The sequence below is a fragment of the Corvus cornix genome, chromosome 10 (assembly GCF_000738735.6).
Source record: "Corvus cornix cornix isolate S_Up_H32 chromosome 10, ASM73873v5, whole genome shotgun sequence".
NCBI classification, from domain to species: domain Eukaryota; kingdom Metazoa; phylum Chordata; class Aves; order Passeriformes; family Corvidae; genus Corvus; species Corvus cornix.
The window spans coordinates 4,682,434-4,707,810 of record NC_046340.1 but is presented as its reverse complement, the minus strand read 5'-3'; the positions used below and the strand labels follow the sequence as shown (position 1 = coordinate 4,707,810).

Here is a 25,377-nt window from a genome sequence, read left to right as displayed (position 1 = left end):
GGATAGTTGCTATTTCATTGTGTGTCCTTGGAGATTTTATTCCCTGGAAATGGAACAATTGTCTGCTTGTTTATGGTGCATTAATTGCTAACACATTGTAGCAACAGGAAAGCTCAACTGTGAAATGTATGAAAGATTTGAAATGATCTAGAAAAGAGCAGCTGAGCCGTGATGATGGCAACAAATAGCACTCCCAAGAAGTCTTTATGTGCGTCATGTGCATGATTAATCGGAACGGGGCAGTTATTCAGAGTGATAATTCATTTTCCTTTTCTTTCTTTTCACTTTTTCTTTGTTCTTGAAAATCTGCAGATGTCAAAATAAATCACTTCAAACACGGATGAAGATCAGATCCCACAGGAGGATCTGTTAACAGAGACCTCTTTGCACTTAGGGTGCACCAGTGGAACTTGGTGGATGTTGGGTTCAGGTGCAGGCTCAGTCCTAGTACAAGTGAGAGCCTCAACATTTGCAGACAGCAAATCTCTAATGGTGCAGGGAACAGACAGAACTTAGATTTAAGTGCAGAGAAAAAACACTTTTGAAGAATTCCCCTGCTACATTAACTTCCAAAAAAACCACTGAGCAAGTATTGTAGACTGTCCATCTATTAAAATACAGTGTTCCAGAGCACTTTGCAAGACTGATTTCTACAAATCTAATTCTCCATAAGTAGTTCATGAAAGAGAAGAGTGATGAATACAGACACCTCTGTATGGTTGCCTGGAAGTACCCCAAGTGATTCCATGATGTGTCTTGAGATGTGTCAGGGCTGTAAGATCCCTGTTCCTGCACCCAGCATCTCCAGTGGTGCAAGTGGGAAATACCCAGGTTTGTCACCTTCAATTCTGGGCTGCAGGCAGCATGGCACATAGAAATCCAGCTATAACATCTCCCTTCAGCCTCACCCTCTCTGCTTAGACGAGGCAGGCAGCAGGATATGTAATCCCACCCATGACAAAGGCTCCTCAGGACAGTCAGGTTCCCCAGGAGTCCTTGCAAACCATTTCAGCTGAACATTTAAGGGGTGCTGAAAGTGCAGAGCAGCGGCTGCAAGAAAATGATGGGAACCAGAACCTCTACAGCTTTCATTTTCAAGTGATTCAAAAATGACTAAGTCACTTCACTTGCTAACTGAAAGAGATTAGTTGAGGTTACTTCTGGGCAGAACTTGTATGCCAAGTTTAGTCTTGGCGTGATCTTTTATTGCCATATTTTATAAGTGCGACAAAGTAGAACTTCGTGATGGAAATGGTGACTGACCACAGAAAACGTTGAGCTGATAGGTGTCCCTTGAGAAGAAAAGAGCATTGTGTGACAGTTTTCTGTGGTTCATGTGTAGTATGGAAGCATCATTCCATGTTACACAAGCAGAGATTTGGACTGGGGAACCTGTCTCACAGAACCTTCTAATAACACGTTGTCTTGCAGTGATGATTTCAGCTTAGGCAGTTTTCTGTCCAGCTGCAAACCCTTGTTACCAAGCAGCCACGAAATCCAGATGTTGTAGATACTCAAATTGTGAAAACGAGAAAATTAGTGTTCAGCTCGAAAGAGGGAAGTGCCAGAGACCAGAGGCTCACCAGTGGAGAAGCAGAGTAAAGCATTCCACAGCACTGAACAGATGATAAATAACCATGTGAAAGTGAAGATTAGGGATGACTTTTCTCCTCAACACATACTCTTCCTGAAGATCAGCACAGGATTTTTTGGTCTGTGAGCTGTCTTTCACTGCCATGTCTGTTTCCCAGCTCTGATTTCTGCGTGATCTTTCTTAGAAGAAAGGGGGTGGTTCTCATATTGACAACCAGCCAAGGGAATGCAAATGTGTTTTGAACTCTGACTTTCCATGAATTATTTAGAACTCCAGCTGATACAGAGAAGAGCTGGATGAGACTCCTATTTGGCTTCCCATATAAAATTCTCCAAAGAAATTCAAAGACTGAATTGAGGCATGACAAGAAACACAGCCCTGGCAAATACAGTTCTGTCCTGCCTTAAATGTCATCATCAGTAACAGTAGAACTTATGTCTAATGGAAAAGTAATACATTATCAAAACAATGTATGGGTTGAGTTCTGCACTATACTGGCAAATCACCATATTAGTTTCTCCACATCCACTTACAAATTGTATCAGCCTATTTATTAAAAAAAACAAAAAAGGGCAAGAAAGTCTATTGTAGGTATTTGTGCCAGAAGTTCTATACCAAAAATATATTGTCAGAAGGTCTGTCTTTCCTCTGTCTTTTGTAGACTTGTCAAAGATTGATACTCTTCTACTCAGAGCTCTTAACACTCCTTGAAAAAAAATGAAAAGAAATAAAAAATCCCTTTTTTCAGGGAAGTGTGTTCTTGCTGAGACAGTTGACTAAACAAGAAGCTGTCGTAGAGCTCCTTTGGGACTTTGTTCTGTAGCCTTTGGTTCTGAAGAGCACATTTATCAGAGGTTTATGCATCAGAAAGGTACTCTGCGTGTGGAGGGCTGTTTCAACTAACAGCACTTGATTTCTTTATTTTTTTTTCATTTCTGTCTGTGAGCTCTTTTAAGTACATGAATCCTAAAGAACCATCTGTCTCTGAAACGTGCCCAGCCCAGCAGATCAGGAAGTCAGAGAACAGAGAATTAAAACCAGATCCCAGTATTTTTGATTTTAACATCTTAGTACAGAATGACTGACTAGTAAGACTGTTGCCTCAGGGCAGGTAGGGAATGAGTTGTATAATGTTTTGTTTATAGGGAGTTAATAGCTACTCATGCTTTTTATCCCAGGAAAAAACAGAGGTTCCTCATCAGCTGTTTTCACTGAATGTCCAGGAAGCACCACAACCTGTAGAGTGAAGACAAGCAAGGCACCCAGTAAACAACACACAGCAAAGCTGGTGGGATGGGAAGGAGAGAAAGTTTCCATAGACATGATATGTCCTGAATTCTTTTATGTCTCTGCAGAACTGTCCAAGACTTGACTCAGTATTTTATGGGATTTTCCACCCACACACACATACCCACACAGCCCCCACTTTATTCCTTGGAGGGGTGGAGGCTGGAGGCAGCTGTGTCAGGATTATTGTACCTGCAAAGGAAGGTAACAGAGAGATTTTTGAAAATAGGTGCTTCAAGACTGTGGTTGCCCTGAATAAGAAGGGACAATTCTTGAAACATACTGCCATGTATAGAATATATATGTGTGATTGATGTGAACAGAATATATCAGGTTCCAGTCTGTTTTTACTGTAGAAAAAGCCCATTTTGGCAAGGCATCTTTTTGTCTTTTTAAGTGTGAAATCTGGAAAGAGACTTGCCTTGTTGTTGACAACTACCAAATCATCATGTGATACCTGTTTTTCAGTTAAAGTTATGTGGTCCCACTGGCATTGCAGAGAGTGAAGAGGATGTTTCAGATGTGAGACTTTCCATCCACACCAGCCCATTGCTGTGCCGTTGTTCCAGAGAAAAAGACCTGCCCACATTTTTTTGGACTGTTTGTTTTCATAGCAGGAGGGTCACAGTGCCAGCCAGAGATGGCCTTAGAACTTGGGCAGTGCCAAGCATAGGAATTTGTGGATTTTCAACTTCAGTCTGTTCAGCCTGCAGGTTTTTTACTGGAGGAAATGAATGTCCTGCTTCTTCCATCCCCATTCTGTTTGCAAGTAAATGAATGAGTGCAGGAAACGAGGAGCCTGTGACTGTAGGGCATCCTCGGGTGCCATTCCTGCCCTTTGACACACTAGACGGTAACACAGAAATAGGAAAACACATGGTCTGCCCTCAAAAAATATGTACTTCCAAGTGATCATATTTTAAATGTATAGTACATTTAATCTCTCAAACATTCCAAGAGAATTTTGTTTTCCTTTGGTCTCTAGGACTGTTTCTGGGGGGAAAAAAAATCCCAAATGCTCGGAGAAGCCAACTATGTATAAAAGAGTTCAAAAGCAACTCCTACACAAACACAGTGGTCCAGTGGTCTCCCTGCTGCTCACACATTCCATTTGGGTGGATAGTACTGGAAGGAAAACCAGTGATAATAAATGGCATTTTTTAAAAATTACTTTGGTAATTATAATGGTGGTTTAAAGAGGTCAGTACATGCTTTTACCAAAACAGGGAAAGAACTTTAGCCTAGTACTCCTGAGACAAACTTACTACACCTGATTAGCATTAGGGAATGCTTCTAGGGTGAATTTTCAGGTGTTTGGACATGCACGTGTAAGTGGGTTTTGTGGTTACCATTTCTTTTCCGTCTTCACCTTGAGTTTCCCACTCAGAAACTGCTGAATTCTTGGGTCTGTTATCACAGATGTTGGACTGGATCACTTTCTCTTGCTGGATTTCAAGGGTGGTAGGTACTTCTTTAATGGTCAGTATTTGTTCAACCTGCTCTGTTTTGTTAAACATGATGAGATATATGGAGTTAGTGGGGTTTTTTCCCCCCTTTCAAAAATACTGGTGTTTTCAAATACCCAAACAACTTCTTTGGTTAACACATTGGCAATAAAACAGTCCAAGTGTGCCTCTTGGAGGGTTTTGGCACTGGCAAACTTGCAACCCTCTCAGGTGCTTCTGTGCTTTGATGGCAACAGATGCTGGGAGAGCTCAGCCTTAACATCTGCCTTGTGGAACAGGAGCTTTGAATGTTGTGTTGTCTCAGTGAAGTCAATACAAGGCACTAAAATATTTTATTATTTGTGATGAGTTGTAGTAGCAGCCTAGGGAGGCGTGGGGAGGAGGGGTGCCTTGTGTGTGGTTGTATTCCACCCATAATTGATTTATCCTGTGCTGCTGTCATCTCTCCATCCTTAGCTGAGGCTCAGCTCTGTGGCAGCAAAGGCAGCACTTCTAGGTCTTTGATCCTTCCCTGGCCTTCCACAGCTCCCACTTGTTCCTCTTTGATACCCTGCATGGAGCCATGGAGGGAAAAGCCTCCTGTGTGGCAGCTCACAACCAGGGTGGGAACGTGGCCCATGGGCAGTGTTCTTCAGTTTGAGCTGTTTTATTGCAGTCCCTGGGATGTGAACTTACATCATCAAACATTCTTCTTTCTATTTTTGCAATATGGAGACTTTTGCCTGGAATTTTTAAGTGTCTTGAGTCTTTGAAAAGAGAATTAAATGATGTGTATATACGTACATATAATACTATACTATAATGATGTATTTTGCCCCTCACACCTTATTTTAATTGAACTAAAGAAGTAGTCTGTAAAAACAACCAGACAACATCCTTGAGCCTTTTTCTCCTCCCTCTCTTTCCCTTCTCATGTGTTTAAATTTAATTCTGTCCACAGCAAAATATCTTACAAGGTCATCTTGTGGTCATTATTTATTTCCTCTAATGAGCTATTCCATGGTGTGTCACTAGAGCCAGATTTCAGAACCAGACAATACTAGTATTTACTAATAAAGCATAAATCCCAGTTACTTGAGTTTGATAATGAAGTACAAATAATATAGAATGCCAGGAGCTGAGGCTTTTTTGGCAAAAGGGCTTTTCAGTAAAGCTTCTTGCTGAGCATCCAAGTGAAACAAATAGGTTAATTTAGGAGCTACTTACAACCTTTATCTATTGATTTATTATGCAGCTGTGAATGGTAGAAAAATAAATTATGTATTCCAGTGTTATTTTGGATAGCTGTTCTGTCCTGGGAGTGTCTGCTGATGGTGCTTTGGAGTTTCTGGGGTTTCCATCCCTTTTTCTAGTTAGAGAAAGTCCAACTGTCTTTTGAGGAGCTGTTTGTACCTTGGATCACTGGCAGGCCTTACTATGATGGTTTTCTCCAGCTCAGTCTTTCCTTCAGGTGGATCTGATATTTGTGACAGAAGGGCTACCCCAGATGCCCAAATCATGGAACCATGAACTTTGTCATAGGTGCTTGTTTAGGTGCCAAAAACACCTGCAGAGATCACAGATAGATGCTGTGTATTTATGTCTAGGGAGAGTTTACACATCTGTATGGGCTTCTATAAGCTATTTTATTTAGTATTCTGAAAGTGTCCCATGCTTTAAGTAACCATTCTTGGGAGTTCAACATACATTTAGTTAAAGTGTTTTGTGGGTTGATTTTTGAGGGGGGCTTTTTTGTGTTACAAATTGACATTCAACATATGCTTTGAATTATTTGCTCCAGTTTCAAGTCCAGTTTTTCCAGGTCCATCAGCAGAGAGACTTGCATGTGATCTGTAACACTATCCCTTCAGATAGTCCCTTAAAATTAACTGAATAGCAAGGCTCAAAAGCCCACATAGTTTCCTTTTTAATTTAATTAAAATGATGCATATTTGCCCAACACTGTGGAGAATGACATGATGCAGACTGGTTAGTCAAACATGAAGGCAGGCACAGCAGGGACCTTTTGGCCTCGTGAGCTTTTATAATAACAAGTTGTATTAAGCAAACAACTGTGTAACATGAGGGGTTTCTTATTGAAAAACAAGAGGGGGTGAGAAAGCTTTTCAATTTCCCCCTTGTGGGTCAGTGTCTCCAGCTGGTAAGTAGGAAGCAGACAGATATTTAAAAATAGGTGCATTTCAATTGCATTACTTCTTTTTTATTTTTTTAACTTTGCTGTTGATTGGATCAACTCTTCATTCTATTGTGGGAATGTCATAACTTGACTCTAATGCTTATACAACGCCTTTTGCAATTAGATGATGTAAACCTTAACATATTTAGAGAGGTTCAAGTAATCCCCCCGAGAAGCTAAGCTAGTGAGGAGAGTGAGCTTTGATGGTTTATATTTATAATCATGGAATAGTTTTGCTTGGAAAGGACCTTAAAGATCATCTCCACGTTCCATGCTCCCCCCCTGCCATGGGCAGGGACACCTTCCACTGGACCAGGTTTCTCAGAGCTCCATCCAACCTGGCCTTGAATGCTTCCACGGAAGGGGCATCCACAGCTTCTCTGAACAGCCTGTGCCAGGGCCTCACCACCCTCAGAGTGAAGAATTTCTTCCTCATGTCTAATCTAAACCTGCCCTTCCTCAGCTGAAGGCCGTTCGTCCTTGTCCTTTTGCTGAATGCCCTCGTAAAAAATCTCTCTCCGTCTGTCCTGGAGGCTCCCTTTGGGTACCTGAAGGGGCTCTAAGGTCACCCCAGAGCCTTCTCTTCTCCAGGCTGAACAATCCAGCTCTCCCAGCCTGTCTGCACTGCAAAGGTGCTCCTGCCGTCTGAGCATCTTTGTGACCTTTGGGCTAATTTATTTCAGGTTTTATGCTGATACATCCAGAGGTTACCACTGCATATAAAGATAAATAAGACACTCAGCCTGTAGTCTTCTCTTGGAAGCATAAATTTAAGCTGATTATGCCCTGTTAAGCATATAGGTGTCATGGGATTTATATGGACTTACTGAGAATCAGTGTGCATTACATTACTGAGTATTTTTATCTACAGCATGTTGAGAACTCATATTAGTCATGTGAGCTTGGACCCTGTTCCTAGCTGCACCTCTGCTGCTGGCTGACTGCAGGCAGGAGAAACCATTCCTTTGGGTTCAGTGTCCTCATGTTCAAAATAACAGTAAAGGTGTAGAAGTCCTCTGGAAGTTGCTGTGATGTCTGCTGACAGCACATGTGCTCCAAGCCAGTTGTCTATTTTGTAAGTCAACACATTTATTTCTCAGTGTATTAACAGTGCTTTGCAATGTAGTGGTGTGTGCAGTGGGGTAGGGTTATGGGGCTGCTTCCTGCTGCAGGACAAAACAAGGATGTGAGGGCAGGGAAGCCCCAGCCTGGAAGAGCTGGAGCGGTCTCATAACATTCGGGTGGAAGGCAGTGCCAGCTTTGGAGCAAGAGCAACTGCATTTTATCCCTGCCACCCCACAAGTGTCTTGGTTGGTATGTGTGCAGTATAATCACAGCTGGGAAGTCCTGTGTGGTCCCTGATGTTGTTCCAGGCTGTGTTGAGGCTGGCTGATTTTACAGTTCTACTGTATTCTCAATGGATATTAGTATACCAATGTCCCCTTGGCTTTGTTCTTGTGGAGGATTTGCCAGGCACAAAATCCTGAATGGCAGAGGGGAGAGGTGTAAATGTGCTGCTGTACAGCAGGTTGGTAGGGTGCAGTCCCACGTGGGCAGATCCCATCCTCCCTGTAGAGTCAGGCCAGCTGGGAAGCAAGAGTGGGCAGTGTGCATGGGGAGACCTTATTTCCACCTGCAGTGGTTCTTTCTCCTTGAAACCTCTGAAAGGATCATGATTTTAATATCATGGAAGATTTAGATTGCATCAACAATCTCCACATGATAGGAACGTGTCCATTTTTGTCGTTGTCCCCCCCACCTTGCCCTCTGCCTGGTCCTCAGTTTCCCACAAGCCAGGGATGGAGGTGGTGATTCTGGTCCATAAAGGCTGTGGTACCAGTAAGGGATGACCTGTGCTACCAGACACCTGCCAGGCAGAACCAGGGGCTCCTGCACCACAGGGGAGACAGTCTGGAGAACAGACCATTTACTCATTGAGGAATGTGAAAGAGGAATGTTACAGTAAACAGCAGGACAGTGAGTATTGCTTTGGGAGCTGCGCTGTAACCTTGATGTCAGCAAGAGAGGCAGGCTGTAAAAATCAGCACTGGTTCTAGGTGCACTGGGTAACTGATGCCAGTCTTGTGGTTCTGCCCTAACTTTGTAATTTTAAGTTAGGATGGTCTTAAGTTCACCTGTGTTTTGAGTATTGATGCTATTCCTATTGCTCATGTGTTTGCTTTCCTCTCGCTGAGGGGGCAGAGAGATGCACTTCTTGTCAGTACAGTTTTATTAGGATTGCACTGTTTGGTGTGTACTCTGATATGGGTATGTGCATGGTAGGTACATCTTTGCTTTTATGAGCCTTGCCTTTATGTAAATAATAAAACCCCAGAATGCTAAGAAAAAGACTGTCCGTGCTCATTTTCAGATTGTTCTATTTGTATATTGCAAACGTCTTCTGGTTTATGTAAATATGAGATCCTGGAAGGAGAGCCTTCCAGTACTGTGTTTGCATGGCAGTTATGATTCCTAATGTGTTCTGTAATTTTTTTTTTTTTATATTGGAATCCACAGGGTGGATGTATATTTATTACACTTAATAGAGCATAAAGCTCTTGCTGAGCTGCACTAAACACGAGGTAAAATTGTATCCCTTACATTAGTAAGGCGTACATTGTAAAGTTTTTTTTCTTTCGTTTTACTTGTTGAATTAATGCCGAATAATTGCTCTGGCATAAGCTTATCAAGAGTAATTTAACATAAATTGATCAAATTTAGGCTCTTTAATCTTACTGGAGACATTTTGTTTATGCATTTGTAATGCATCTGTTGTTTTGAAGAGGAACTCTGTCAGCTGAGCACCTCAGCTGTAGTCAGTGCATATGTGTAAACTGATAAATGGCAGTTTCAAGAAGAGTTTCACCTTGTCTTGTTGAACTTGACTGTTTATCCCAAGCAGTGACCTGTATCTTGATTCTCTACAAACTGTAGAACAGTCAAAGATTTTTAAGCTGATCTTTTCTGCTAATTTCTAAAGATTTAATGTACTAATACAGAGCATCGCCACAGAAGTCCTTTGTTCCCTGACCCTTTAGTTTGAGGGTGAGCTCACACTTGGAGCTGTGTTCAGCAGCAACAGTACCTTGACCATCACTTTGTTTTCATTTTTAATTATTTCCTCTTGTTTTCCTCCATCCTTGTCTTGCTTTTTCCGGTTTCATAGTAAGATAAAGATGGTTTTAGTTTTCATAAGGATTTTTGGGTGCAGTATTCCTGTGTTCTGTTTGTCTTCCTTGAGCAGCCTGTGGAGTATTTTTGATGAGCACAAAGTCATCTTTTGTTACCTTGTCCAAACCAAACTTAGTTTATCCTTTATTTTATTTTGCCTGGAAAGAAATACGTGAACAATCGGTGGCTGAGAATAATTATGAAATATCTGACTTTTTAAGACAAGATGTTATCATCTGAAAGGTGAAACTTGCTGGGTTGGTGAAGGTGTTGAGGTCGAGGTGAGAGTCCATATATTAATTCAGACTGTTTCCCTATCAGGCCCATGATTCTGTGCAAGACAAAAGTCCATCTACTGATGAGCTAGAAGGAAATGGAAAATTGTATCATGTACTTTGCCAGCAGTATATTTGTGCACATGAGGCCAAAACAAATTTCTTTTGAGATCTGTGAGCTGGGTGTTTCCATGCTGCAAACTGGATGTGAGCACTGTATGGTTGTTTCAGACCCAACCATTCCAACTTGCACTGAAATTTTTGCAGAAGAATGCCCTTATGCAACCACCCTTCTTTATAGCTGCAGACTGCAGCATTCTTAGGAGCTGGAAATCCAGCAGAGAAATCCATTTGTGGCAGAATTAGGTGTTGAAGTTTATGGAGTTTTGAATCCACAAAAGAAAAAAAAAAAGAGAAACTGAAAAAAGTGAAAAGAGCAGACTGTGTTTGATTACCAAGCTATAAACCTTAGCATGCAGTGCATAAACGTGGAGGAACAAATCTTCCAACAGGCTGGTACTATTGTGTGAAGGTGGATCTGAGCCAAACGCCCAGATTTGAAACCCCATGAACTTCAGTAGGCCCAGGCCAATCCTTGGCTTAGCTTCATCTCAAAACATTGCAAGCACAGAAAACAAGTTTGAACATTCTCAGTAGCAACTGGAGATCCAAAAGGGGAAGGTTTCTGCATAATCCAGTCAGTGTTTGCACACGCAAGGGGCACATCAGTGCCAACATGAACATTTGCTCCCTTGATCATCATGAGAATGTTTTTAGAGCATCTTTGCAAACACCCTGCAGGGAGTGTTTCTGGCATATGTGCTCAGTACTTGAATCTGTTACCAACTTATCTTTTTACTGGTAAGAGCTTTATGTGGCTTCTCTGATTGTGCCCAAATAATGAACTTGCCCATTGTCCTCACCTCCATGTCTCTGTGTGCCAGCCCTTGCCTGTCACAGCAGCTGACATCAGGTTCCTGGATCACACAGTGGTTTTCCTGCTCAGAGAACAACTGGTTTATTACAGGTTGAGTCAATACTGCCTTCTGGATGGGGACTGTAGTGGGGAGATTTCAGCAGATTATCAGTTCTACCCAGACCAGCCAGAGAGATTTATGTGCCCATTCTAATCAGCATTGTGCTCATTTGTTTGCTTTCTCCTTTCAGCAGAGCAAACTCTGGTTTCCTCTGAGCTGTGCAGCTGCTGTAAAGGGCAATAAGACAGCAGTGTCAGTCACAGCAGTGCTGCTGCACACAGGGTTGTGTCTGGAGCTGGTGAGGGGAAAAGTTTAACACGAAAATGAGCTACATGCAATTAGCAGTTTATGGGGAAGCTCATAAGGGATCCAGCTGGTGGTGGCACTGGGCTGTAAAACGGCTCTTCTGAAGAAACTAGAAGGAGAAATTAAAAAAAGACACACATGCACTGTTCAGTTAACAGAAGTTGTGAGAGCATCCTATTAATATTTCTTATTAATAAGAATATAATTGCCAAGTTTGACATCAGATGTGCTTTGTGTTTGTCCATGGAGAAACCTAAATGAACATTTATCGCCAAGGATGCTGGAACAAACAGAGATAGGAATATTTTATGGTTCTGTGACAGAGCTATCATTGGGACATTCCACCTCCTTGAACTGAGCTGCCTGTGTGACTCTTAGGTGCAATTTATGTTAGTTTCCTTGATTTAGTCTATTAATCTATAATTAATTATAATTCTATATGTCTATATGTAGCTATGATTAATCTTACACTCTTATAACTCTTCCTCTTTTTAATATAATGTGATCATAAGATTCTAATAACAAATGAGGCACAAACTGCTTGTTCTGTATAAAAATCTGTAGCACATTGTTAGAGCTCTACAAGGTTGACACATGGACTAATAGTTACTGGACTATTGAAACAAGCTGCTGAGAGAGCTTTGTCATAATATCAGGACAGCAAGCATTTCTCTGACTCACATACCCCCTGCAGTGATTTTGTAAGTCAGGGCAAAATTTAGAACTCTATTTGTTATCTGGTACATATTTCAAAGACATTGCCAAACAAAAAGCTAAATTTAAAAACTCTGACACTTGTTGTTGGGGGTTCCAGACATGCCAAAGGAACATGTGTCAGCAGTTTTAGACTTAGTGGCCACGTAATTGTGAAATATCCTTCTTTTTTTTTTTAATAGATGCTCTTGGATGATAAAAACAGAAATTCCTATTAGCTGTTTGAGTTACATTTACTGTCACTGTTTTTTGATTAATATTAGTGTCTCTTCAAGAATTTATATTGGAATGAAAAAAGAATGTGCACAGAAAACAACTTTTCTTTTGTTTGTGTGTATGACAAAGCTATTGTGCCCTGGGAGAAAATTGCTTTTAATGGTTTGATTTCACTGGCCTGTTCACATGGACAGCCATTGGGTCCTGCACATATATTCTGTCTTTATGTGCTTTATCATATATTGCCATGGTTTGAGAACAAGTTTGCCTCCTGCCCGATGGTATTTTATTTTCTCAATTGTCTGATTAGTTGAAGGGATGGGGAAATAGACTGTGACTTTGGCTATAGAGACAGAGAGAGACTGTCCAGTGCAGGGAAGGGAAGAGTGTTAGAACTTCAGATCCATCCTACGCTGTGGGGTCAGCACAGCTGAGCTGGGAAGTCTGGTGTGATTTCTTCCCAGCTCACACCTGAATCATAGACCAGGATTAATATATAGACCAGTGCTTTAAACTGAAGCACCCCTAGGAATTGTTCCCCAGTCATGCTGACTTCTTAACCAGAGATGCACCTTGGACATGACACCAAGTGAGGTCTGACCTTCTGTTGGCAGGGGTGGCTTTCCTCCGGAAGGAGTTTTCTGGAGTATACCTTGAAACTAAAATGCTGCTGCCTAATTCCTTATGTAAAATGTTAATCTTTAAACTATTATGTAATGATTTCATTCCCATTCATGGATGGAAGTAAATATTTAGAGGTAGAGTAACTCTGAACTTAGTGTTTGGCAGTAGGTTTATTTCAGAACTGAATTTTTGGACAGAGACTTTTAGGTCGGTCTGGTGAGGGAGACTTTGAATGTATTCTGCATGTTGTCTTCAATTCAGTACAGACAGAATAGGCACCTTATATTGCTGTAAACCTGGCTACTTTTACCACAGTGAAGACTCAGGCTTGTATAGTTTCAGTTACTGAAAGATACCCACCTTAAACATGTGGGTTTGCTCATGGCCGTGTGTTGTCAGCACTGGTGGCCGGCGTTTAATTGCCTGGCAGCTGTTCCCACTGCATTTCTCTTGCCCACTGTCACTTTTGTGGCTGCATCCAGCCCTTGAGCATTGTGGATCTGGGCCAGTGATTCATTTCTAGTCTGTGCTGGGTTTTGTAGTCGTCTCTTAGCATTTGAGCTGTAGATGTGAAAGTCCATTTTCTTAGTTCTTTGGTGATAAGCAGAAGGATTCTGGGTGATACCCAGTGTCCTGAAGTCCCTGATCTGAACCTGTCTGTAGTAATCAGTCTTCTGTTTTAAATGAAAAAATTAATCTGTTGCCCCCTTCCTACCTTTGCATTCCCTTTGTCTTGTCCTCTCTTGAGCTGACTGGGTGGCTGTTGTCCCTTTTCCAAGGTGTGCCTGTGGTGTGTGCTTCTGAGGGTTGTAGGGAGCAGGGTCTGGCCCTGGACCTTGCGCAGGCTTGTGTTGCTGTGTGGTGAATCAGATCACCTCACTGATCTGTCTGAAAATTAGAAATGCTGTTGACATGTCAGTTCTTTATCAGCTTTGAAAGGCCCCCACCATAAGTGCTGTTGCAACAAATCCTGTATCTCATCATCAAGGAGAAAAGGTTGGTCTTTTGTGCATCTCACCATCCTGACAGCTCCCACTGTGAGGTGGTGCTGTGGTGAGAGTGTTCTAGATAGGCACAAGTACAGGAAAAGAGGAGCAGCTGTCAGGGGATTGATAAATATTGCTTTATCCACAGTTCTGGTAAAGAGTGGAGCAAGCGGATCAAGTCAAAAGCTGTGCCTGCTGTCATTGCCTTGTTTGCCTCCAGGCATTTGACTCTGCCCTGGAAGCTGGTCTTGGGCCAGCCAAGGAAGGAGCCATCACTCTTGTGACTCAGAGTCAGCCTTGCTGAAATCCTTAGTTAAACCAGCACATAACTGATCCTCCCCTGTGAGACCCAGGATCAAGATGTTTTTTGTTGGTATTTTTTCCCCTAACTGGGCTAATGGCATTCAGCTCGTGAACTTTTGTTATCTTAGTTTCTAGTAAATGGAATTAAATTTATGTACTCAACACCAGTTGCTCTCCCTGGCATTTCTAGGACGAATCCTGGACTTGAAGACTGGGACAGTAAAGAAAGAGGGTCAGCAGTCCTCAATGAGAATGTGCATGGGATCCAGGCGCTCTTTCATTTGCAGGATGAGGTATGCATTTACCCTGTATTCCCATAATGGTTCCAGTCCTCAGCTTAGACTTCAGACATTTTGTTGCACTAATTTGACCTTGATTACAAGCTAAAGCTGGAATGACACGCTCCCATGATGTATTTCTAGAATACTACTTCAGCAACTGGAGTGAAACTGAACCTGGTCTTCCTTCACAGTTAAAGGCGAAACAGCACCTCATTTCTGTTGTAGTTAGTATTGTCAGTGTGGGGTGTGGGTTCCTTTTTCCAGGGAACTTCATGACAGCTTCACCCCTGGACTGTTAGCCATTGTCTTTTCTAGTAAAGTTACTCAAATTGACAATTTGGAAACAAAGCTTTTGCAAGGGTAACGAATGCCCAGCTCTGTGTATTTGTTCAGCAAACCAAGAATATTAGAAGAATCTTGAAGATAAACAGGAATTCAGTTGCAAACCTGCCAGCTATGTAGGAATTAACCTAAGCCTGGTATGAATTAACCAGATGTCAGCTGGCTGATGCTAGATAAATGAGTAATTGTTAGAGGGTTTTTAATTTGCAGTTTTCCAACTTCTCCTGCATTGTTTGGGCTTTTAAGAGATCTGTCTGCCCAGTGCTTTTTTGGGGGGGTCATGAGCACTTCTTTTGTTTTAGTGCTAGCAGGCTAAAACCCCTGTTTCTATTGCAATAAATTTTTGTCAGTGGTTAGGAGGGGAAAGTACACAGCTGTACATCAACTACAGACTGATGAAAGTACATCATCTGTAGGCTATGTCCAGTGTAAATGCTGAAAACAGCAAATGCAAAATTCATGACAGAATGAAACACACAAAGCAAAATACTTGACATATTAAAGTACAGATACCTGTACTCTGGTTATGTGGTGGATTTTTTCCAGTCCTGTGAGGATGCTGAATGTTTGGCTCCTGGGTGCCTTTCTGAGGTGTTTATATGCTTTATATCTGTAAGATCAGACTTCAGAGCTATAGAACCTTTTCCCCTCTTAACTGGGATGGAAGAAATACAGCCCAGCAGAGCAGCACTGAGAACACTGGTTTTTCTTCCTCCAAGCTGCACATCATATTAAGAGGACTTGTTTGTGCAAAGAAAACCAGGCTTAGTGTCCTGTTTGCAGTTGTTCCCCAGCTTTCAAAACAATTCAGATTGCAGTTATTTCCTAGCACCCTGATTCTATAAACTCCAGTACATGAGAGTGATTTTACACGTGCCAGTAACCCCACTGTTTTTGTATTTCTAAATCTTATTTTAGTTGTTCGTTTCTTCTCCTTGGCAGTGACTGCTAAGCAAAAAAAATTCAAGGAATAAAAAGAAAACCTTCTGGGAGGAATGAGCCTCAGATAATGTGAACTTTCCTTGTGGTTGCTTCTTTCATTGTTATTATTTTTCCATTAAAGATGAACTGCTTTTACCCTTCAAACTATTTACTCAGCTTCAGATGGATTGTTGAAATTATACAGTTAGGCATACTTACAAATACCACAAAATACACATGAACAAGTCTTCAGCAAAGTTACTTGACAGTCTAAATAGTTTGATCTTGCAAACATTATCCTAATGTCTACAGACATTGTAGCTGGTGGATGGCAGTGGAATTTTTCTGTTCAGGGAAGCTGTAGGAAGACTGAGATTGATCTGTGTGGATATTTGGGATACCTGACATACTTTTCTCTAGTTTTCACACTCGTTTTATGGCATTTTGAAGTGTGTCTATTCTTTAGCCACATGTGGGATATCAATTTCAAATAGTCTTTAGGCTGGGGAAGTTTGGAAGGGAATCTTTTCCTAGTCTCTTTTATTTTTCTCAAAGAAAATATTTGTAGCACACCTAAAAAGCTCAGCCTATGGAAGCAGCACGTTCTAAAAAAACATGAACATGCAACTTTTTGCCAGAAATAAGTATCCATAATTGCCTACTTACATATGGTAATAAAGATCTCAAAATCTTCATTGTGTGTATTTATATTAATTTTTTAGCTTTTTAAAGTATTAATTTACTTTTAGGTGTGGAAATGCTCCTCTGGATCATTTACCTCTGAACAGAATAACCACCATGAGAAAAAGATACAGGTACTATTACTTGATTTACCACAAAGCAGCTGTAGTTGCCCTCGGCCCTCTCACTTGCCAGTGGGTTAATGCCCACTCCAGGAGTGTTACCTGGTCCTGCACCCACTGGATCTTTTTGCAAACAAAATGTCTTTGCAAGTGTCACTCCAATTCTTTGTCTTACACCAGCTCCATCTCTGAATCAATCTTCAATATCTTTCTCAGAGAAATATTACAAGAAAACAGGTACAGCTTGAATAGCAACATAACAGAGCTGGCAGTGTACAGGACCCTAGGCTGACGCTTGGGTGGTTCCAACATAACTTGCAAATACTGGTAAATCACTAGTACTCATAGTTTGAAAGCATAAAGCTATTCTTCATATCAATCAACGTGATGTTTTTGTGTTTCTTGTTCATTCAGGAATGGCCTGGGCCCGGTGAAAGAAGGTGAAGCACAGTATGCTGTTGTCCATTGCACTGGCTATATCAAGGCTTGGCCACCAGCAGGTTTGTATCCCTCGTGGAAGGCAGTGTGCACCAAACTGTCCTTAGGACAGCTGAAAACCTGGCTCAGGTTTGCATGCTGCAAGAAAAACAGGGAGAACTGTAGTGTGGTAACCAATTAAAGCTTACCTTGAGAAGCTTTTGGTAAGAAAAAATCAGCTGAGGTTACTCAGTGCCCTTTTTCCACGTGGCACCCTTCTCAATTTCACTGTCACAGAGCAGCTGTAGGAATTGCCAGTAATGCAGGATTCCAGAAACTGGGGTCAAAAGTTTTCAACTTATATTGATAAACCAACATAGAAATGGTCTGATTTTAAAAAGGTGGATGCAAAGCATGTGTACCTCTAGAAAACACCAGTTAATGCTTTTGTACTTAAGTGCTGAGTTGCAAGCACCTCTCTATGAAAACATGTCATTTCGGTTTAGGCACATGGATGTTCACAGTGATGGTGTTATTCGAGAACGTTCAGTATTTGTGATAAATTCTGGTTTGAGGCTGTTTTTCTGGGAATCAAGTCTTGGCATATTGCTTTGATCTACGGAGAAAAACATTTACCTGCTGGAACTCGGTGTTACATGTGGGAATATTTACCTTTGAAAAATTCCAGGAGGAGACAGTGGAGCTCATCCAGACCTCGTTATGAGCGGGGTTCCTTGACCTTGGCGTTGGCAGGAGTTGAAGAGGTTGTTTGCAATGCGACAGCGCCTGCTGGCATGAATCTAACCAGGAGCTGTCCTGCCCTTTTGTGGTTGTACACCACGGCCATAAATCACATTGATCCAGGGATTATGAGTCCTGAGAGGTGGTTTGTACCAAATGGGTGCAACCAGCATGCAGATGTGAACTTCTTGTTGGTTTTCTGCTGCAAGGCGGTTTCGGAAGCAGAGGAAAACTTCCCCTCTTGTTGCTAATAGGATTTAATAGGAGTCAAGATGTTTCAATTTTGCTTCTATCTCAAAAGTGTGAGAGCACAGTGTCTGTAAAGTGCTCTGAAAATGGATGTTTTTTTCTGTTCTGTTTTCTTCTATAAAAAGACTTACTTTTCTATTGGTAATTCCAAACATAATGGAATTTCAACCTTGATATATGGGATGTCTCCTCAGGAAGGTGGAGGTCAACTAAGATTTTGTTTAGCTTGAATGAGAATCTTGCTGCATGTTGTGGGATGTTTAAAGAGATCTGACTCTTCAGGGGTGGGTGTTGCTGGTGCAAAGCTGCAGATGCAAGAGCTCATGTCAGCATTAGGTCCTGACGTTGGCAGTGTGTGCCCTTCAGCCACCAGTTCTGCAGGACAGCAGCATGGGATTAAAAGGATCTTCTGGGTCTTTCAGTGCCCAGGTATCAATCACATTGCAAATCCCAGCTGGTATTGGTGAGGTCTTTTCCCCATCTCATCTCTTCCAAAACATCACTGCTTCCCCATGCCTAACAGCTTCTTTAATTTTCAATCCTCATTGCTTTATGGGAAGTTTTTATTTCACTGAAGGTCAGTTACTTTATGGGAATTTTCCTGCCTTGTGCCTCTGTGTCTCTCCAGTGTTCTGGTGCATTTCCAGAAGGAGGTTATACCCTGTCAGCCTGGACTCTGCAAAGACAATCCAGCCCACTTCTACTTTCCATTCTCAAAATTCATTCTCTTTACCCTTGTGACTTTTCTCTGCAATTGTTCTTGTTTTCACTCCCCTTCTCAAAATGTAGGTCACTGGCACTATACATTCCTGTTTCAGATGAGATTGTAGAGATGGATTACACAAACAATATTTCCTGTCTTGCCTGGCAGTGTAGGATACAGCATCCTTCTCTTTTGTGTGCTGCATCCTGCAGGCATCCTAAGACATCTGATATAAATATATATATATCTTCCAGGCTGCCTTCTTCTCACTTCTCAACTGCAAATCTTGCTTTGAATTGTGTGATGTTTCAATTAGTAATACCAAGTTCCATCCTATTTCTGTTGCTTTAGCTTATGACTGTTACTGTTCCCCAAGTGCATGCTTATGCATTTAGTAATGTTGGATTTCATCCCATTTCTATTACTCCACTCCTCAAAATCACATGGTGCTCCCTTATGATATCCCAGTGCTCCTTCACAATGTTCATGCCTCCAAACTATAGCACAATCCTAGGAGATGTTTTTGATTTTGGCAGCCTTATGTGGAATTTCAGTGGTCTTTTATGTTACCATCGAAATTGTTACTCCTATTAGTCATGTCTGAGTGCCTTTTTCAGGGCACATAGAACTGAATCGAGGCCTTTTTCATGAGTGTTTATTTGCCTTCCCAGTCTTCCCCACTTTGTGTTGGTGATTGTCATGTATCCATTGACTTTCAAAGTTGAATGGGAATATCCATAGGCTGAATTGTTCCCCTATATGTTTGAGTAAATAAGTGACAACATCACTGCATTTGTTCTCATTTCCAGTGGTAATTCAACCATAATCTGCAAAGCAAATGAGATAACCACAGCAGTAATGGAATTTGCCAAGGCTTCTCTACCCTGTAATAAAATTACTTTGTTCGAATCAGCAAGCCCTGCATCATCCCTGGATTCTTGGGAATAAATGGGCTTGTGCTAAATCACAGCTGTTTAAAAATTCAGCAGTTGAAAAGATAATTTGCATTTATTTTTCAATTGCCAAGTGGACACTCTAATATAAACTCCAGATCCTTTTCTTTCAAAACATGCAGTGTGGCATGTGCATTATATAGCTAGTACACGATACAATTTGTTCATAAGCAAAACAACAAATCTTACCAAATGCCCTTAATCTGTACTTAGTCTCATTTATTTAGCACTTGGTATTTTCTCTTTCTGGGATGAATTGCATTTTCTGTGGCCACTGTTCAGTTTTTTTAGTCCCGCACTGAATAAAACAATCAGTGTTGATACAGATGTATCCAGAGAAGAACTGTTCTGTGATCATTATTGGTGTGACAGACTGTGTGCTGCTGCAGTGAGGAGTGTGTGCAAATCTGAAGTCATTTGAGTACTTCAAACAGGTGAAAATGAATAAGCTACAGACAGCTGGTGGCATATTTTAAGGACTGGGTTTGTTGTGTTGTGGCTCAGATCTATGTTCAATGTGAAAACACTTTTGCACATCCAGCCTACCTTTGTGTTTTTTCTCACCTGTGTGGAGCAGCAAGGCTCATGTACTGACAGACTGTCCTCAGCCCCTTCTTCACTGAGAAAAGGGAGAGAAAACACAGGAAGCATCATGCCTTGCCCTCCGTTCAGGCGATGTGTTAATGGTCTGTTCATTTTCCTCCATTGTGGCTAAAAAGACAGGTAAAATTAAGATCAAGTACAAAACCTGGCATAAGATACCTACACACTTACATCCCCATGGGTTATGTGCTGGCCTCAAGTAATCAGGGTGAACTTGGTGTGGAAGTCAAAGCAAAAAGGAGTCAGATATTTCAGATGGATGTTGCAGCCAGTCATGTTGTGTGTTTGGTTAAATAATGAGTGTGGTGTTGGGTTATTCTAAATGAGGTCAAAGGACCCCTTGTGTGAAACTAGCTGAGCAGCGAGTCCAGCCTTTGTCCCTCAGCTCCCAGCAAAGCAGCACAGGTAGAATTTGTGATCCTCAGCCTAGACAGTGCTTCGAGTTCATAACCAGTCATAAAACTGAGAAGTGCTGACCTTCTTCTGGGTTTTTCTTCCCATTTACAACTTAAGCAAGATTTGCTTTTCTTCTGTGTTTTTCTCCCCTCTGAAGATCTCATTCCTGGAAGGAAATGAGTCCTCTGTGGTCCATATGATACTTTCCTAATAGGTTTGTTTTGCTTTTTTTTTTTCATGCCATAGGATTTGGTGGAGAGAGAAGATAAAGTCTGTCAGGATGTTGGTAGTTTTCTGTAAATCAAAGCAAGGATCTGCAGAAAGCACATAGTGAAGAAAAGAGATAGATACATGTTTCAAAAACTTCAAATAAAAAGTCACAGAATAATGTTAAATTCAGATAATGTTGAAATCTTTTTTTTTTTTCCTTTAGTTAAAAAAGAAACATTTTAGTCTTCCAAGTCAGACTTACGGTAACATCTTAACCACAGCATGCCAAAGCTGTTAGGTTATTTTAAAGTTTTGGCCAGAATCTGGACATTTGTGCAAAGTACTCCCTCTTCCAATACAAAACAAAATAGTTGCTTGAATATTGCTTGCAGTGCTGTCATTTTTAAGGCTTTATTTTTTTTTTTGAACGAGTGATTAATTTAGTTTTTATTGGGATTTTTCATGAGATTTTTATCCTTGGTATGCTATCCACAGCCTTTTTTGTGAAAGACTTTTTCCATTGTTTTCTATGGGAGATAAAGTCAGGCAGTGTAGTTCCTTCCCTGGCAAGTAACTATCAGAAATGGTTCTAATGGAGACAGGCATTATCAGGGGATTGCCAGTGACCACTGGACACTTAAATTCCATCTTAGTGTAGTGAAATAAAACTATAAATCAACTAACGCTGTTCTGTGGCTCGCAGAAAATTTGGGGCAGAAGGGTAGAGAAAGAAAGCAGAAAATGAAGCTTTTCGGTTGTTAGAGCCAACTGGAAGCTCATTGGGAAAACTGAAAAGTTCCTTGTGTCCACACCAACACATGCTGTTGCCCTGTGGGAAACTGCTTGCTGGTGTGAAGGACACTTGGAAATTAAATATAGCCTCTGACGGCACAGCGTTTTATTTGTGATGCTCAGTTGTGGCTTAGCTGTGCCAATTGTTGATATGAACTCAGGAAGCACAGTGCTGTATTTATTATTCAAGAGGGGTGCATATTTGGTGTTGAGAAATAAAGCTTCTTGCAGGGTTACACATAAAGAATGTGAATAACTGGAGTGTGTTTATTTTGTTGGTGCCCCCTAAAGATCAGTTTCGTGGCTGTTTTCCTCCAAGCTCTTACAAGTTTTTTTGGAGATAATGATGGTACTTGGTGATGTGAAGGAGCAATATTACATTGTGTTAAGAGCTGGACAAACTGGTATTAAGTGCAGTGCACATCTTTATTTACCTGTCCATACTGGAGTGTGTTCAGTAGGAAATGGGCTAAAGCAAAAGTAAATCTTGTCTGCAAATGCACCCTCCCATATAAAGACACTCAGAGTTGAATCTTTGGAAATATCAGCTGAAGAGTAAAGAAAATAATTTCTCTATATGGAATGCTGCCAGTAATAGCACCTACATTGCAGAGAAGCAGACAATTATTTTGCATATTTTCTCCTCTAGGCACTTTGGGAAGGGGTTAGCAATCCACTGGGTCATGTATTGATTAATTCCAGGCAGATTGGTTTTTATTCATAGAGTCTCTTGTGGCATAACCCAACTAATACATTTTCCAATGTGCTATACAGACCAAATGTAATCCATCTTGGGCAAAAGGGAAAAAAAAAAAGATGAAAATTAGGACAACAGCCTCCCTTTGTCAACAGAGTGACATCAGAAATAATGTTTCTTAGCTAGGTTTAATTTTGGAGGTTGTTCATGTTACTTTGATTTTATTTGAGCAGTAGCAAGCATGGACCAAGTTCCCAAAAAGGAAAGCATTGTTGAAAGCTGAAGAGAAAAAAAGATTATGCAAAGTGGAAGCTGTCCAGCTCTATCTTTGCTGTCCTTTGCAATACTCTGTGCCACTAAGGAAATGACTGGAAAAGCTTTTGAAATGAAGGGAGTATTCCTAAAATTTGTCCTTCTCAAATGGAAAACTCCATTTGAAAGGGATGTTTTGGTTAAGGTTATCCAGCTAAAATGCCAGGAGTTGCGTCCTTAACACAACACTTGTTAGATGGGACAATAATGCTCCTCCTTTGTAAAGCTCTTGAGAACCCTTGGTAAAATTCTGGTTGCCAGCAGGGCACTGTAAATAATGTTGTGCCCCCCAGACTGTGAAATTATTGCACAACAACTTTCAATATATTATACAAAAACATGGGGGGGGTTTCTTTCAGACTTGCTGTATTTTATTTTATTTTATTATAGTTCAGTGAGTGATGCCTTTTCCTGGTCTTAAAATCAAGAGTCATACATGGTTAGAAGGGAAAAAGGGATTTTACCTTGGTATTTATTTTAAGGATCCTCAGGTGCACACGTCCAGGTCATATGCACCTCAGTGCACAGTGCAATGCACCCCCAAAAGATCTGGTGTAACATTATAGGTGTTACTAATTAGCAGATCTATCAAAGATTCCCCAATGAGAGGCTTGAATGAGCCCCCCTCTCCGAGGAACCTTCCCCTGGATGGTTCTATCTTGGTTTACAGAATGTGTTCTGGAGAGGACCTTGGGGTCTGGGGCACACCTGTGAAGCTTCTAAAATGTTTAGTCTCCTAGCTGAACAAACAAGTCCAAGAATGTAGGCAAAAAGCACTAAGAATACAGAAGTTGTAAAAAGGTATGACAGGAGTATAAAAAGGCAAAAAATCTTCATGGCATCAGAGAACCAAAAAATACCTGTAAAGTGCTATTTAGACACTGATGGTCAGATAAGATTCCACTGTTTTGATACAAAATAACATCCTTAGATATGACTTCAGTTCATTCAGCAGCATTTTTAGCTGTTTTTAGAGGTGTCATTTAAGAAAGTGGTGTGCTGTCATCCTCTGCACTGTCCAAAGATTGACTTCTACTGGGGATTATACATTTAGAGAATGAAGTGGCTGTTGTTTCAGAAATGGTAGCTGCTTTGCAATTAATTCCATTAATGCTTTTAAGTGCCTTTTAAATGATTCACTGCCTGTTATGACTGAGTTCCTTAAAAACCCTTGTGAAAGAGTTTTATAGATCACTTAAAATAGGTCAGTGGTGTCACTCCTGGAGGATGTTTTTTCAAGTGTTTCATACGAGCTTGGTATCTCAGTACTGGAGTTGGGAAATAGCCTTAACTCAAGGCTTAGCCAACAAGCAAGCAAACAGTGCTAATCTGAATGTTCCTATTTGTGAAATGCTGAGATGGAAAATAGTACACATGTATGTTTTGAAACTGTTCCTGTGTTTATGGTAGTTACTCCTGTTACACAGCTGGAACGAGCAGTGTCAGCAAAGCATCCACATTTTTTCAGTCTTCCAACGTAACGACGCACGTTTGGGCCATTATAGAAAAAAGTAAAACCAGCTGTTAAATATGAGCACAGAATTAATGATTAATTTAGGCTGTGCCTTGTTTTTAAGGCTCATTATAAGATATTATTCACGAAGAAAACTGAACATAGTGTGCATTCACTGACCACATTAAGTGACCCCATGGTTCCTGCTGGTGCAGCAGCACTCGTGGAAGTGTTACTGGCCATCTCAGTGTATGATGGGATTTTAACATCTGCTTTGTCTGCAGCAATCAAAATTGCTGCTATGGGTACTGTGTGTATATATGTGAGGTATGTAGGATTGAGCACAACTGAGAAGGATCATCTGATCTGAACCCAGAAATAATGACTGAATCTTAGAGGGGAAAATAAGGTTATTGTGTAAGAGTTAGAACATCTAGAAAAGTACAGAGCCAGGACAGCAGCATCTCTATTTATCACAATTTCCTAATTATAACAGTATTTGTTATCATTTGCTCCAGGAATGACGATACCAGAAGAAGATGCTGATGTGGGACAAGGTAGTAAATACTGCCTCGTGGCAATAGGAAGGCTTCAGGTAATGCCAGTCTTTCCATATACAAACTATTTCTGAAAGCATGATCATTGTTCTGGTGTAGTTGTAAAAGATCTGCACGCTATTTTGCTACTAGACTGTAACTTGTAATATACCTCCAGTTTATAAAGTGCCTTGATGTCTGTGCAGTCAGTGACTTGTCTAGAACTTGTCAGCAGAGCAAAATGAAGCTGATTTTGGTGCATATGTGTACTTAATCCAGTAACAACAGCAGAGATGCTCCTGAAGATGAGTGTGTACAGACCTGCCAGTCTTTAGGATGTGTAGGGCTGGGATACTGTGGGTAGTGAGAAACGTGGCAGTACAGGTGCTGCAGATGCTGGGTTAAAGGGGCCCCCAAAGCCAGTGATGCCCTCCCTGCCATTTTTCCATTCATTCTCTCTCCAGCTAATCAACTACTTGAAAAACTGTGATTGCAGGAGTTGTTCTGAAAATGGTAAAGATAAGGTAGTCAAGAGGCACTTCAGGAACCATAGCTTTATTCTCAGCCTGTATTGTGTTGTGCATTCAGATCAGATGCGAGCTGAAGGAACTGGGAGAACAGAATTTTCCTTCCTTTTTGTGCAGACAGTTGCAATTGTTGTAGTGCATTTCCTTCCTTTGTGCATTGCTGAGCAGAGTTCAGAGCTCTGAGCTAAAGCAGTCGTGGTGAGTCTCCTTCACCACAGCAGGGAGGACAGTTTTTATCTTCCTGGTCTGGGAATTCTGCCATGGGTGAACATGTTTGAGCCTCTTGCATGATCCCCTGCACTCGCTGCCATCTGCTAGGAGGGGATCACTCCTCCTGACAAGGTGG

The 25,377-nt window shown here is 41.2% G+C and overlaps 1 protein-coding gene across 5 annotated transcripts in view; it reads left to right on the top strand.

Moving 5' to 3' along the window:
• The window catches only part of ARNT2 (aryl hydrocarbon receptor nuclear translocator 2), a 98,886-nt gene that overhangs the window by 41,597 nt on the left and 31,912 nt on the right, over positions 1 to 25,377 (top strand). For 4 of the 5 annotated variants that reach the window (XM_039557673.1, XM_039557674.1, XM_039557672.1 and 1 more), the window contains 4 exons: positions 14,286 to 14,388; positions 16,389 to 16,454; positions 16,857 to 16,942; positions 24,487 to 24,563. In XM_039557673.1, the coding sequence (XP_039413607.1) occupies positions 14,286 to 14,388; positions 16,389 to 16,454; positions 16,857 to 16,942; positions 24,487 to 24,563 (332 nt within the window). The remainder of the gene's footprint in view (positions 1 to 14,285; positions 14,389 to 16,388; positions 16,455 to 16,856; positions 16,943 to 24,486; positions 24,564 to 25,377) is intronic. The other variant, XM_039557675.1, reaches the window with a different exon arrangement.